Raw genomic sequence first — 15021 nt, 5'->3', positions numbered from 1 at the left:
ATCAGGCTTTCAGGTCAAATTGACTTCTGAATCTTTAGAAAAGAAAAGAAAAAAAAAGTGTTTATGAGCAAAAAAAAAAAAAGTCTCATGTCTGAATAAAGCGCACTTGTTTTGAAGTAGGTCATTGTGACCTGCGTGGAGTATTATAGGGTTTAAAACCACACTCTCCCCCTGTTCAGACCACATGACGGTGTTCAAAACACGAGAAATGGGTTTATCTGGACCGCCGGGCTCACGTGGACGCGCCGGACGTGTCTCTCTCGGACGTGATTGACGCTTTATGTGTTGGCGGTTTGTTAGGGGGTGTGTGAAGTGAAGGTTGAGGAACGTGAGAACAAAGTTACTGTTTTTCTTCACTGAGGGTTTCCTGTGCACTCGATACGAGAAGTAACGACTCAACAACGCTGGTTATGGTTTGCATTTTAAAAACCTGTTAAATAAATAAATAAATAAATAAATAAATAAATAAATAAATAAATAAATAAATAAATAAAATAAAATAAAAAAATCCAGAACTTTATGGTCTTAATTCGTCTGTGGAAAAATAAATAAATAAAAATCAACAATAAATAAATAAATAAATAAAATAAAATAAAAAAATCCAGAACTTTATGGTCTTAATTCGTCTGTGGAAAAATAAATAAATAAAAATCAACAATAAATAAATAAATAAATAAATAAATAAATAAATAAATAAATTTTAAAAAATCCAGAACTTTATGGTCTTAATTCGTCTGTGGAAAAATAAATAAATAAAAATCAACAATAAATAAATAAATAAATAAATAAATAAATAAATAATCAATCAATCAATCAATCACGCATGAGCTGTGTATAAAATAAAGGTAAAAAAAAAAAATGAGATTTTACGTCACAGAGCTGATTATTTCTTTCGATATATATTTCATTGCGTGCCCGGAGCGCTAGCTGTAGTCCGGTTATCGGGGATGTGACATTTTAAACTCAGTCTTAGATTCATTTCTCCTTCGTCTTGTGCAAACAAAAAGAAAAATGACCAAAGGCTCTGTCTCGATCCTCCATCTTTCGGTTTCCTGTAAAAAAAAAAAAAAACGAGTGCTTGGAGATAAACAAGCGATAGACGCTAACAGCTGTAAGTTTAGCATCATTCACGCCGCGTGTCTAAAACGGTCGCGTCGGCCGTATCGTCGCCGTGATCCCGTGCGAATCTTAAGACGTCTTGTCCGATCGACGGTGCTGAGAGTGAAAATCGTGTCAGTTTCATCACAGCCTGAACTTCCTAAATGCAGTTTCACTCTGTGGGCAGAGTTTCGCTTGTAGACGCAGTTTCTAACCGACTCCTGGAGCGTCTCTGGTTGTATCCGGCTGCACGGTCGTGTTACTGTGATGAGTGTGAGCTCTTACAGTAACTCCCATGCTGACCTGGGAAAGCAGTCAGTACCGGGATCAGTGTTGCCAAAGTGTTTCTGGAGAAACTCGTTAACGTCTGCTATAACGGTTGCTGGAAGTTGACAAGAATGTAACCACTAATTTGCATATGTATTGAATTGGCACGATCGTTTGCATATTGCCGTGTTGCATGAAGGAGGGATATTTTCTTTGAAGACTGGTTACTGGGAAAAATGGTTTTAGGTGACTGGTCTGTGAACGATGGTAATTGTTACTGGTTGTTTGGGACCATCGGGTCATGCAACAGCCTTTATAAAAAGCCTTTATAGGGTTTAGAGGAGTGTGTAAAGTGTAGAGTGTAGAGGAGAGTGTAGAGGAGTGTGTAGAGTGTAGAGGAGTGTGTAGAGGAGTGTGTAGAGGAGTGTGTAGAGTGTAGAGGAGTGTGTAGAGGAGTGTGTAGAGTGTAGAGGAGTGTGTAGAGTGTAGAGGAGTGTGTAGAGGAGTGTGTAGAGTGTAGAGGAGTGTGTAGAGTGTAGAGGAGTGTGTAGAGTGTAGAGGAGTGTGTAAAGAGTAGAGGAGTGTGTAGAGGAGTGTGTAGAGTGTAGAGGAGTGTGTAGAGTGTAGAGGAGTGTGTAGAGTGTAGAGGAGTGTGTAGTGTGTAGAGGAGTGTGTAGAGTGTAGAGGAGTGTGTAGAGTGTAGAGGAGTGTGTAAAGAGTAGAGGAGTGTGTAGAGGAGTGTGTAAAGAGTAGAGGAGTGTGTAGAGGAGTGTGTAGAGTGTAGAGGAGTGTGTACCCGAGTCGAGGCGTGTGTCGAGGCGTGTGTACAGCGTAGCGGAGTGTGTAGCGTGTAGCGGAGTGTGTAGCGTGTCGAGGCGTGTGTCGAGGGCGTGTGCAGAGGAGTGTGTAGAGTGTAGAGGAGTGTGTAGAGGAGTGTGTAGAGTGTAGAGGAGTGTGTAGAGGAGTGTGTAGAGGAGTGTGTAGAGTGTAGAGGAGTGTGTAGAGGAGTGTGTAGAGGAGTGTGTAGAGTGTAGAGGAGTGTGTAGAGGAGTGTGTAGAGGAGTGTGTAGAGGAGTGTGTAGAGTGTAGAGGAGTGTGTAGAGGAGTGTGTAGAGTGTAGAGGAGTGTGTAGAGGAGTGTGTAGAGTTCTCACCTGTCCTTGTAAAGCTGATTGGCTGCTGTGATCTCCTCCAGCTGAAGCTGTGAGCGCTGTAGCTTCTCTCTGCTCTCTCTCTCTCTCTCCACACTCCCTCGCTCTCTCTCCAGCTCTCTCTCCACCTCCCTGAGGCGCTCCTGCAGACGCTGGAACTCGTGCAGGATCAGGTAGCTCACGCCGCAGTAACGGCAGGTCGTCTCCTCCTGCTTCATCTTAACACACACACACACACACACACACACACACACACACACACACACACACACACACACACACACACTTAGCTGTAATCATGCATCTCTATAGCAACTCCTTTAAAGATCTAATAAAGCACAGCAGTGAGGGAGGTGTGTGAAAAACGAGCGGCCCGTAAGCCGCGTGAGACTCTGGCAATAAAGGGGCTTTTAAACAGGAGGAGAAACGTCACCTGTGGCTTTTTTTTGCCAGAGGTTGTAGAATCGGTCCTTAAAACCCTGCTGCCTTCAACAAGGAGGGAAAATGTATGAGTTTTCTTTTGTAAGTGTTGACTGAACAGCTTGAGTTTGCTGAGAGACGTGAAAACACTCTGCAGCCGGTCACACGGCCTCTCTACCGTCCCTTCGGATCTACCTTTAGACCGATCGCAAACACGGTGGGTTACTCGTGTCCCTCCGTCTTCCTCTTCTCGGCTTCACCGGATCCAAAAAGCATCTCGCGTGAGATTGAAATATTTCTGAGACTGTGATCGAGAGCGTGTGTGTGTGTGTGTGTGTGTGTGTGTGTGTGTGCGGATAGATCTGACAAATTACTGGGGCTTCTTATGCCGAATTAAATAAATGTTGTTTTCTTTTAATAAATAAATAATTATTTTAAAAATAATAATTAAAAAAAAAAAAAAAAGACTTTTTTTTTTTAATGTCAATTTGATTGCACAAAGTTTCTCTTTCATTCCCAATGAGTCCAACAAAATTTTGGAAATTTAAACAAACAAAACAAACAAACAAACAAACACATAAATAAATAAATAAACACACGTACAAATAAATAAATGAATGAATAAACAAACAAACAAATAAATAAACAAACACACAAATGAATGAATGAATGAATGAATAAATAAATAAATAAATAAATAAATAAATAGACACAAAAATAATTAAATAAACAATGCCTGTAAACACAGAACACAAGGATAGACTGAAGAGCCACAGAGGAGCAGCAAAAGTGGCACATTTTCCCCTTCCCTGGTTTAGTGAACTTGATGCCCCGGTTTGATGTACCACAGTAACTAATGTTGTGGGGTGATAAAGACCTCTTCAGCATGACTGGCACGCTCAGGCGCTGAGATCCACAAACATCCACCACTCCTACTGACCCTTTTCCCCCTACAGCCTTTAAATCAGTAGTCTGCCAAAAGAACAGTTTAGTCCTGACATCAGCCGTGATGATATTCCTTATAAGCACCAGCTCTGCATTTTCGCAGTTATGTCTTGACTGATCAGCGGTGCTGGGAGTAACATGGAAATCATGTCGAGTTCATCTCTGGCTGAACTTCCTTAATGTAGTTTCACTCTGGTAGAAGAGTTTCGCTTCTAGATGCAGTTTCAGACTGACTCCCGGAGCGTCTCCGGTCGTATTACGCTTACTGTGAACTCCCGCTGTGCTTTATCGCTTACAGAGAAATATGAGAAAGACGACCCGATGACAGGTGATGAGGTCGAATCAAATGATTTCCACGTTTGTTCTTGACTCACTAATTAGCAGATCCTTTAAATCAGGTAAGCTTGTGAAATGAAGCCTCCGTGGATCAGACTTGTTTGTCCAGCACATCCCACTGATGTTAAGGCACTGGGCTGTTGATCAGAGGACTAGGGTTCGAGCCCCAGCACTGCAAGGCTGCCACTGTTGGGCCCTTAAGCAAGGCCCTAGACCCTCACTGCTCCAGTGGTGCTGTATCATGTCTCTAGGGAACACACACAGGTCTGGGGAATTTGTAGGCCAAGTAAACACCTCGAACTGTCGGTCAAGTTCCTCAAACCGTTCCTGAACAATTTTTGCAGCATTCCAGCGAGCACGATCCTGCTGAACGAGGAACGTTGGCATGAAGATGTGAAGCTGGTCAGCAGCAGTGTAAGTTTAAGGAGTTGGGACATGTCACGGTTTCCCAGCAAAACACTGCCCAGAGAAAATATTCATATTACATAATGTACCATATTAACATGGTAAAGTCCATCATATCTACTGGAATATAGGATTGGTTTCTGGGCCTTTCCTTCGGTATGAAGATACTACTACAGGAAGAGCTCTTTTCTGTCGTCTCCCACTGAAACCAAACGGTGGTGGAGTTTAAACCACAGATAAAAGCCCTATCCAAATAGGATCACGTTTACATGGGGACAGGAGTAAATCCACCAGTCCCAAAGACAGCCGTGTTTCGGTCATGTTGGTCTTGGCTTTTGTTTCATGTTCTGGTTTTTATGTCTTTTATTTTGTAAATAAATGTTGTTTGTGTTCACTAAAGTCTTCTACCTGCACTTGGATTCTCTGGATCATCTTTTAACAAACGCACGTTACAGAACAACCTATAGACCTATAGAGAACTTTGTGGATAAATTCTGGGGACTTTGTTATAAGGTGAAATGTAACTCGGCTCTCAAGGACATTTTCTGGCTTGGTTTAATGCCAATAAGGAGGAGGAACATGCCGCTAGGCCAAAGCCTGCTCATGTCATGACTGCCATGCCAAAGCCTGGTCACTTCATGGCTGTCATGCCAAAGCCTGCTCATGTCATGACTGCCATGCCAAAGCCTGGTCACTTCATGGCTGTCATGCCAAAGCCTGCTCATGTCATGACTGCCATGCCAAAGCCTGCTCATGTCATGACTGCCATGCCAAAGCCTGGTCACTTTATGACTGCCATGCCAAAGCCTGCTCATGTCATGACTGCCATGCCAAAGCCTGGTCACTTTATGACTGCCATGCCAAAGCCTGCTCATGTCATGACTACCATGCCAAAGCCTGGTCACTTTATGACTGCCATGCCAAAGCCTGCTCATGTCATGACTACCATGCCAAAGCCTGGTCACTTTATGACTGCCATGCCAAAGCCTGCTCATGTCATGACTGCCATGCCAAAGCCTGCTCATGTCATGACTGCCATGCCAAAGCCTGCTCATGTCATGACTGCCGTGCCAAAGACCATGTTGTTTGACGGTTGTTGTCCATAATGGCGGTTTCGTGTGCTCACGGTTCTCGTCCTGTTTTGTCGTCGCTCTTCCCTGGATTACTTTACGTTTTTGTGTTAATTAAAATCTTCTACCTGCACTTGGATTCTCTGCCTCATCTTTCAACACACGTTACAGTTTCTTATTGTTTTGGGGACCAAACCTGCAGTCGTCTGGTGGTCTTTGGTGGTCCGATCGTGGTCTTTGTCAAAAGATGTACAACAACAGACAGTTTGTGAAGCAAGGCTTATCCATGTTTGGTACACAGACCCACACACACCCACACACACACACACACACACACACACTAAAGACCGGTGGTATGTGAACATGGCACACGTTACACTACTCTAATGCGAGCGTTCAGTCGTAATGAGGCCTTTTTTTTGTCACTTAAATCTGATGCCACTCGTTTTCGGAACTCAGGTAAACTGATCGTTTTTGTCATTAACAAACCACTTTGTGTTCCATAATTTAATATTGCAGAGTGGGAAGCTGGAGAATCCTATTTCAGGCTGAATCCTGAGTGGGCTAAGTGTGTTACGCTTATGAAAGTGGCTCTTACGTATAAACACACAGGAGCAAAAATAAAAGAAGCCACACACACACACACACACACACACACACACACACACACACACACACACACACACACACACATGCAATCAGTAAATATAAATAGCATAACCAAGTGGCTATTTGTAGCCATTTAAAGGAGTAAATCAGCAGCCCCTCCTCGCTAAACTGGCTCCGTGACAGCGACAAAAGACCATAAGGAACAAATGAAGGAGGCGGTCGTTGAAATCAGGTGTCTGGAACGGAGTTCTGATTCGTCTGAACAGTAAACTGCAGGGTAATGTGATATTTCACAAAGCGTCTGATAGTGTACACTTTCCTGGTCACAGGCTGGGGAATCTGTAGTGCTAAAGACTCAGTGTAATGCTTTCTTTTAGGTTTTAACGTAATTCATCACTATTTATTAGACATGAGTTAAGACCAGTATTGAGCTCATATGGTATAAAAGACGCTTCGAGACCAGAGTGCAGGTTCGGAACCTAATGTAGAACCAGTTCTTTCTTTTTCGACAGCCAAAGCACCGGTTCTGAACCAGGAAAAGGGCTTCTTATGTAGCACCAAAACGTTGCTGGTCTAGACTTCAGAACCGCTTGCGTTAGGGGCTGTGGGCAGGGCTACTGTTAGCACCTGGGGGCGGGGCTACCGTTAGAGCATTTGACAATGTACCTTAAGTATATTAATGTTTAATATACGCAATATAATCAGTTATCAGCACACATGATAGTAGGTAGCTACATGCTAAGGCTAATTTTTTCTGTGCTAATAATAAAATAACGTTATGTACTTTATCGATCACAACCTCCGTTTATACAGATTACACGGAGCTGCACGTACACGTCGGATTCGCCGCGTTTGGATGTTAATGTAGGTTCGCAAAGCCATGAGCATTAACAGTAAAGCGACATCCGCTATTGTTGTTGTGTTTGTGTTTGTCTCTGCTGCGCTAACGTCGCTGTGTAACATGACACGTATACAGTGACGTCACACTCGGCTCTGTGACGCGCTCTAACCGACGGAAAGGCAAACCGGTTCTTAGAAGGTTCCCCAGTGGAACCAACACTGAACCAGCACCAGCACTAGCTCTGAACCAGCAACCGGTTCTTTTTAGTGGAAAAGGGGTACTGGTCATGCTCACAAACAGAGCACAGGAAGTGACAGAGTCCCAACAAAATGTTCTGTTATTAGAAGCTTGAGATTTCAGCAATATGGAGACTTTATTTCTCCGCCTCTGTTCGTGAACAATGGTGAAAACGTACTGGACAGGGCGATGGGTGGAGAACGAGACACAGAGAGGAGGACGCGTGATGCATTATGAGTCTGAATCTCCTTCACAACACACACACACACACACACACACACACACACGTCAAGCCCGAGGGGAGTGTTTGTGTGCACTGCCAATAAGAATGCGTTCTCGTGACAGAGAAAGCCGCTGCAGGGGCCTCTGCCCCCGGCACTGACACATCGGCTTAGCGCTCTCACACACACACAAACACACACACACACACACACACCGATCCTTTCTTACACGCAAGCACTCACACACGCAGCCTTCATTATACCTCCGTTTACTGTACACAGAACGGGTCTCTTGTTGAAGACGCACTACACTGATCACCAATAAACCGTCATTTTAATGATTAGTACAGAGTTCTTGTTATACTTCATTATTTCAACACAAGCTTCACAAAACACTTTCAGATACCGGTGTCGTTAACTGCTTGTAACTGTAGGCTAGTTATTTATTACATCGTATTCTTCGTGGTTTATGGTTCTCTCTTTACAGCTCGTTAATGCTCCGTCCTGATTGGACAGCGGACGGTAAACTGTTCATGAACACCTAATTTAAGAGCTTCATAAATAAAGCTCATTGTTGGTATTAATCTGTTACAGTCTCATCGTGTGCAGAAAGAACCCCATCACCTAAAACACCGTCTCACCTCCCAGCGACCCCCGGCATCCCCGTCCTCCCCCAACCTCGTCCCCGCCGTCTGCTTCCATAAATCCCTCTGTAAAACTGGGTCACTGTCACATGCACGCAAAGCCTGAATACCTTCCAAAATGATTGCCCCACCCCGACCTGAGACAAATCGACCCGGCGAGCCGGCGCTTTCTCTCCGGTCCACGCTTCACTGATCATTCATGATGACAGGGGGGAGATATTTTACGTTGCGATAGATTCTTTGTGTTATTTGATATAAGCTTTTGAAATATAGTTGTGGACTGTTATGGGAAGCACCTGTTTATGTACTCTGTGTGTGTGTGTGTGTGTGTGTGTATAAAAGTGTGTGTGTGGCCCGTCCTTTATCCTGTTCCAGTCACAAAAGCAGCATCACAGACATGCTCTTATCACGCAAGGCATTAAGCATTCAATGGACTTATCCTTGTTTTTCCCTTAATTTCCTGTAGATTCCGAGTGAGTGAGCAAGTGTGTGTGTGTCTGTGTGTGTGTGTGTGTGTGTGTGTGTGTGTGTGCGTGTGTATGTGAGAGCTTTGTGAGCGCTCATTGAGATAACGACCCCCCTGCGGTGCTCAGCGTAGCGCGAGCCAATCCCGAGATTCCTCTCAGCTCCACAGCATTGGCACATGACACAAAAGGAGTAGCAGGAAGGAGATAAGGGGCACTCGAGGGTAAGAGAGGGCAAAGTGGTATTCGTGCTGGGGTAAACAACGGTGAGGAGGCCTGTGGGTGGGCCAGCACCATGGAGAGAATGAACCTGGTTGCTGAGGAGTCGAGCACCAGGGCAGGAAGTGGAAGAGTGCAAAGAAAAAAAATTAACATATGAATTTTTTAAAAAAGAATGTTTAGTGGTCCGTTTGTCACAAATGGTGTGAAGATGAAGTCACTTTTGACTTCATCTCGGTCTTTATGTCGGTGTTCAGAACCATCGGAAGATCCAAACAGGTTAGTAGTGAAGGTTATAAACAGCAGGAAATGACAGAAGAGCTTTTCACGGCACTTCGTTCCCCCTAAACGAGAACACACGGCTATAAGCCAGGACCAGACACGTCAGCGCGAAGAGGCTTTTACACCGAAGAGCTTCTGACCTCATGGACCTTCATCTGTCCATAACTCTGAAGGTCTTGACGTGACAGGACATCAGCTTTGTGTTTATCCGCCGAGGTTAAGTGGAGGAAGGTGTGTGTGTGTGTAGGAAGAGGGGTGGAGGAGCTGATAAAAGGGAACTGGTAGCACATGTGCGAGCTTTATCCCTCCCGAGACACGGACGTCCATCGCTAAGTAGTGAACAGACGCGGGCTGGATTTTAAAACCATCCATTATTTATGGGGCGCCGTGCAGGAGAAAGAAAAGGAGAGAGAGAGAGAGAGAGAGAGAGAGAGAGAGAGAGAGAGAGAGAGAGAGAGAGAGAGAGAGGGGCCACCGAGGGGATTTCTGAGGCATGTCTTCTCACGATGGAAGCGTTTGGCTAAGCTCTCATCAAAAATGAATAGAGGAATAAAGGGAAAGGAACTGAAGTCCCATAGCAGCTGGTCAATGATGGCACGAAAGGAACGAGACAAAAGAATTGAGAAGACATTCAGGGTTTCCAGGCAGAAAGGAGCCGGGAAACTTTATTGTGCTAAATGAGAATGACATTAACTCTTAAAAGGCTACAAACGGCCTTTATTTACTCTTCTTCCACTATAGTCATCTCACTACTCTAAAAACACTCAGACACACAAGAGGAGAGCAAATCTAATCGTTCTGTATCCTTCGGTTCATTGTCCCCGAATGCCACGTATTGGCTCGTGACTGCCAGAGCAAAATATAAACGGGGTCCAGCCACATGTGGATTTTCCCTCGGTTTTCTACCAGTTTGTTTACTTGACGAATGCTTTCTGCCCTCTTCCTCATACGTGAAGCTTACAGACACCGCGTGATTGGCTAGCGTTCCGAATCACATACTTCTGCTTTTCTCGACGTTGTTTCGGACTGTAAATAGTGTCAGGAGCACATTACAAGTACCAGGATGGATCGCGTATTCAAACAAATAACACCCATTATGGAATGTTGGACACTACATGCGTTTTGCTTACATAGCAGAAGACACAAAGGGCTACCAGGAGATGATTAGAAAAAATATTCACGATTCTTAAACAGCATTATTACCCCAAGATTTTACCCCTAAAAACTCCCCTACTGCATTAAAATATAAGAAAAGCACAGACGTGTTGAACCAGAGCGAGTGGCGGTCGCTTAGCGTGCCCTAATTTGCATAATGCTCAGCGCTCCCTGCCAGTTCTTGTTCATTATTGTTAATGAAAGCACTTCTGAACTGAAACATCAACACTTCATATTCACTGGCGTACATTTTAATAATCGATGGAACGCTTGGCACTAGACAAACATATACACCAGGGGATTTTTCACCACACCACTAAAACCCTGAGGCAGAGGGAGTCCATATACATCTAACACACACACACACACACACACACACACACACACACACACACACACACACACACACACACACACATTCGAGCACTCACTCGCACACTTGTGTGTATGTCTGAGCCGTGTCTGCCGGCATGACCTTGCTTTCACCCCACAGTGTCAGTAGAGGCTGTGTGCCGGCTGGCTGAGCTCATGTGAACTCGTGGAGGTTAAATGCACCATGAGTCACATTACAAAGCAACACGCAGCGCTCCAAAGTCTTTCCCTTATTCACTCTACTAGTTCAAATCTTACAATAATTACATAATAATCAACAGCGCTGTTAATCTCTCAATTCTTATTGGCCAGAAGCTGCATCTAAAAAATCACAGCTGTAAAGGTGAAAAAAGAAAAGTGACATGACGTACGGCTAAGTACGGTGACCCCATACTCAGAATTTGTTCTCTGCATTTAACCCATCCAAAGTGCACACACGCACACAGCAGTGAACACACACACACACACCGTGAACACACACCCGGAGCAGTGGACAGCCATTTATGCTGTGGAGCAGTTGGGGGGTTCAGTGCCTTGCTCAAGGGCACCTCAGTCGTGGCCGGCCCGAGACTCGAACCCACAACCATAGGGTTAGGAGTCAGACTCTCTAACCATTAGGCCACGACTTCCCTTGATAATAATTCGCACGTTCTAATACGTTACCACATACCGTGCACATAATTTCGATATTCGGAGGACAGTGGAGGTAGAAACAGAAGGATTATAGCCGATCAGATTCGATCGGTAATCGTGTAGCCTTGGAGTACGTGATCTCCAGGGGTCTACTGGGTGCCGTCATAGACACCTTCTGTGTGAACAGCATTGCATACAGTATGTTTATTCCTCGCGCTCGCTGTAGATCTGCCTCTGTTAGGACTCGCGGCCTGCTGTAGATATCTTTCGTTTCTTTAGTATCGATACTATTGTTATTCGTCTTATTTTTATTTCTTTCACGTCTTTTATAAACCGATTAGCAAGTACATCCTGTATCTTTTAGTAGATTGCTGTTCAAGTGGGTAAGGAGAGAGAGAGAGAGCGAGAGCAAGAGAGAGAGAGAGAGAGAGAGAGAGAGAGAGAGAGAGAGAGAGAGAGAGAGAGAGAGAGAGAAAACTGTCTGGCACTAACAGCACGCTATAAAACACACCAAATGAGACACAGTGTTTCGCCTCAAAATGACTGACCATAAAGTGAATTATACAGAGAGGAAATGTGCTATTAATCCTCCCCTCTGAACCGTTACTGACTGTTCCACCACAAATCGTCACGTCGGCGCACTCCTACCGCTGAGTTATTAAGGCTGAGTAATTACAAACGTGACTCCAAACACCTCCAGCCGAGAAAGGCCTGCGTGAGTCCACAGGATATACACCAATACACTCAGCTCTACCTGCTGGATTTCCAGAGGCAGGGGGTGAGACGGAGTGCAGATCCGCAGCTCTTCGTTCGGTGACTCTTTCCCGAGCTCATCTTCTAAAGAAAAAACAAAGACAACAGACACATCAAGGCCGGGAAACGTCCTGAGATGTGGATGAGATGTTATTTTTACACAGTCAGGCATCTCGTGCATGGTCATTGCGATCAAAATAGCTTACAGGCTTCCTAGCAGAAGCTGTCGGTCAGCAAAGAAGCTGAAGATGGTTAGTCACGAGCTGTGCGTGAGTGAGTGAGTGAGTGAGACGGAGTGAAAGGGCATGTGGGGGTGAAAAACATCTCAGACATGAACGCTCTGTTCTTTTAAAGCTGAGCGTGCACACGAATAAGAACCGTGCTCTTGGGGAAAGTGGACAGAAGAATGTTTCTTGTTGACAGCAATCGACATTTGGGTAAACATTTTCTCCGCACTTGTCCGTTTTGTCCGTGACGCAATCTAAACAGTCACGAGCATCTTTAAACGTGACGATTTTCTATGTTTCGATGTTCTCTGGTCAGTTATCGGTTTTAACAGACCAGAACGTCTCAGAATCGATTCGCTTAACTGTTACTATTCGTTTCTTAAGCGTACGTACAGATAAATAACTCTGTCCAACAGCGGTGAGCTGAAAAGCATCTCAGACTGGACAATTTCACCGATCTGGTGTTAACTTTACCGGCAGATCCCTGCTCTTTCCTGTGGAGTCGTCCAGCTGAAGACCTCAAGTTTCTCTGAGATGCTTTTCTGCTCATCACAGTAGCACAGAGTGATTGTTTCAGTTCATTAATCTGCCTATTTACCTTCACCCAAAAAATCTGGATTTTATTTGATTTTGTTTGTTACTTTTCCCTTATTCTCAACCAACCACGTTCGAGTTGAATAAATCAATCAATTAGTTTCAGATCACAACTGTATAAAGTTAACTAGTCCCGTTAACTAGTCCCGTTAACTAGTACCGGAAGCGGCTAAGCACAATCCAAACAATTTATGCTAGCCATTTAATAACGTTTGTTTTTAAACGCGTTACGTTTTTATTTTCACGTCTTAAAACGTCTTCGGGAAACGTTTACATACCCATGGTGTCGTTCAAAAATAGAAATGAATAAAAATAAAGGCTAAAAAAAAATTCTTAATAATCCTGTTTATTTTGATCAGCGCGTGTCACTGCAGAGTCGACCGTTGTTGTCTGTTTCCATGAAAACGGCTGAGTCTCAACCCGCGCATGTGCAGAAGAGCTCTCTGTTAACCTGAGGACATGTGTGTTTACACTGAGCAATGAAAAGGTCAAAAAATGAATGTATTAATAAACATCAAAACAATAAGCGTGTGTGTGTGTGTGTGTGTGTGTGTGTGTGTGTGTGTGTGTGTGTGTGTGTGTGTGTGTGTGTGTGTGTGTGTGTGTGTGTGTGTACTTCTGGCCAGTGTAAGAGCGGTGCACTTCATCCTTCACTGGGAAAAATCTTCTTTCATTTACAAATCAAATCAGTGACATCCCCATGCATGCAACCGGCAGAGGAGACCGTGTGCTGGACAGTCTGGTCCTGATGGCCTGAGGGATGATGGATGACCAGTGATCTGCATTCTGAGTCACCCTTGTAATATTTGTGTTTGCGTGCATGTGTGTGTGTGTGTGTGTGTGTGTGTGTGTGTGTGTGTGTGTGTGAGAGAGAGAGAGAGAGAGAGAGAGAGAGAGACAGACTGCTTTGAATATCCTCAGTGAACTAATGTGGACATATTACAGTTATTAGTGCTATCGACCATCTGTGGTTTGCGTACTAATAACATAAAATAAAACAATTGAATCTTTAGTGAGCTACATTACCAAGCTGACTAGTTTAACAGCAGAGCAGCTCCATGTCGTACGTTTCCTGTTTAACATTGATCGAAGGAGTCTCCAGTGTCAGCGGTCAGCGCTTTGTAAAAGAAAGCGGTAAAGCTGTAACTTTACAGAAACAAACTGAGGCTGGTAAAGGAACGATTGTTTGTAGCTGTTATAATCAAAGAAAGAACAGGAACTCGTTGTATTGCAGATGTGTTACAATAAACAGATGAGGAATAAAACTATTCAGGACGTGCTGTTACAGGAGAGTAATCAACAATGAGGTGGTGGTATGGAGCCCAATTGCACCCTAAAGCTGTTTAGTTGCCTATAGCTGCACATCCTGACGTGTTTTAAACGCAGCAATTTGCCACCAATTACACTTTCACCAATTCATTCATTCATTCATTTTCTACCGCTTATCCGAACTTCTCGGGTCACGTGGAGCCTGTGCCTATCTCAGGTATCATCGGGCATCGAGGCAGGATACACCCTGGACGGAGTGCCAACCCATCACAGGGCACACACACACTCTCATTCACTCACACACTACGAAAATTTTCCAGAGATGCCAATCAACCTACCATGCATGTCTTTGGACCGGGGGAGGAAACCGGAGTACCTGGAGGAAACCCCCGAGGCACGGGGAGAACATGCAAACTCCACACACACAAGGCGGAGGCGGGAATCGAACCCCCAACCCTGGAGGTGTGAGGCGAACGTGCTAACCGCTAAGCCACCGTGCCCCCCTGTTTCATTTATTTATAGGTAAATATGTTGTTTTGGAACCCAAGTCAGTTCCTGTTCCTGTTCTATAGCAGTCATTCCTTCACCAGCTTGTCTTTTAAAGTTACGGCTTGTTACGAAGCTCTCGCACTGGAGACTCCTTCTCTTAAGGTTAAATAAACATCACCTTATCGATATTTACACGTTTTCGTGCGTTTATTTTTTTCCTGGAACATATACTATAGGTGTCCCTGTGATAAACGTCACTATAGAAACGAAGAAAGCCGTGATTTGCATTACGCTTGCCCCGTTAGTGTATAGGAAATGATT

At 44.3% G+C, this 15021-nt stretch overlaps 1 protein-coding gene across 2 annotated transcripts; it reads right to left on the bottom strand.

Moving 5' to 3' along the window:
• Window positions 1–883: 883 nt before the first annotated feature.
• LOC113652570 (protein LEKR1-like) lies at window positions 884–13436 on the bottom strand. 2 transcript variants are annotated; one of them, XM_047822768.1, is made up of 4 exons: window positions 13221–13436; window positions 12123–12202; window positions 2519–2733; window positions 884–1052 (listed from the first exon to the last, which is right to left on the bottom strand). In XM_047822768.1, exons 1-4 carry the CDS (start codon window positions 13222–13224, stop codon window positions 905–907), a joined length of 447 nt encoding a protein of 148 aa, XP_047678724.1. In that variant the 5' UTR covers window positions 13225–13436; the 3' UTR covers window positions 884–904. The 2 variants fall into 2 exon arrangements, with proteins under 2 accessions (XP_047678724.1, XP_047678723.1); XM_047822767.1 differs by having other exon boundaries at window positions 12123–12205; window positions 13221–13431.
• Between the last annotated feature and the right edge of the window lie 1585 nt (window positions 13437–15021).

The sequence above is a fragment of the Tachysurus fulvidraco genome, chromosome 13 (genome assembly GCF_022655615.1).
Source record: "Tachysurus fulvidraco isolate hzauxx_2018 chromosome 13, HZAU_PFXX_2.0, whole genome shotgun sequence".
Classification (NCBI taxonomy): Eukaryota; Metazoa; Chordata; class Actinopteri; order Siluriformes; family Bagridae; genus Tachysurus; species Tachysurus fulvidraco.
The sequence above is the reverse complement of the archived record's forward strand: the minus strand, read 5'-3'. Positions and strand labels throughout refer to the sequence as shown.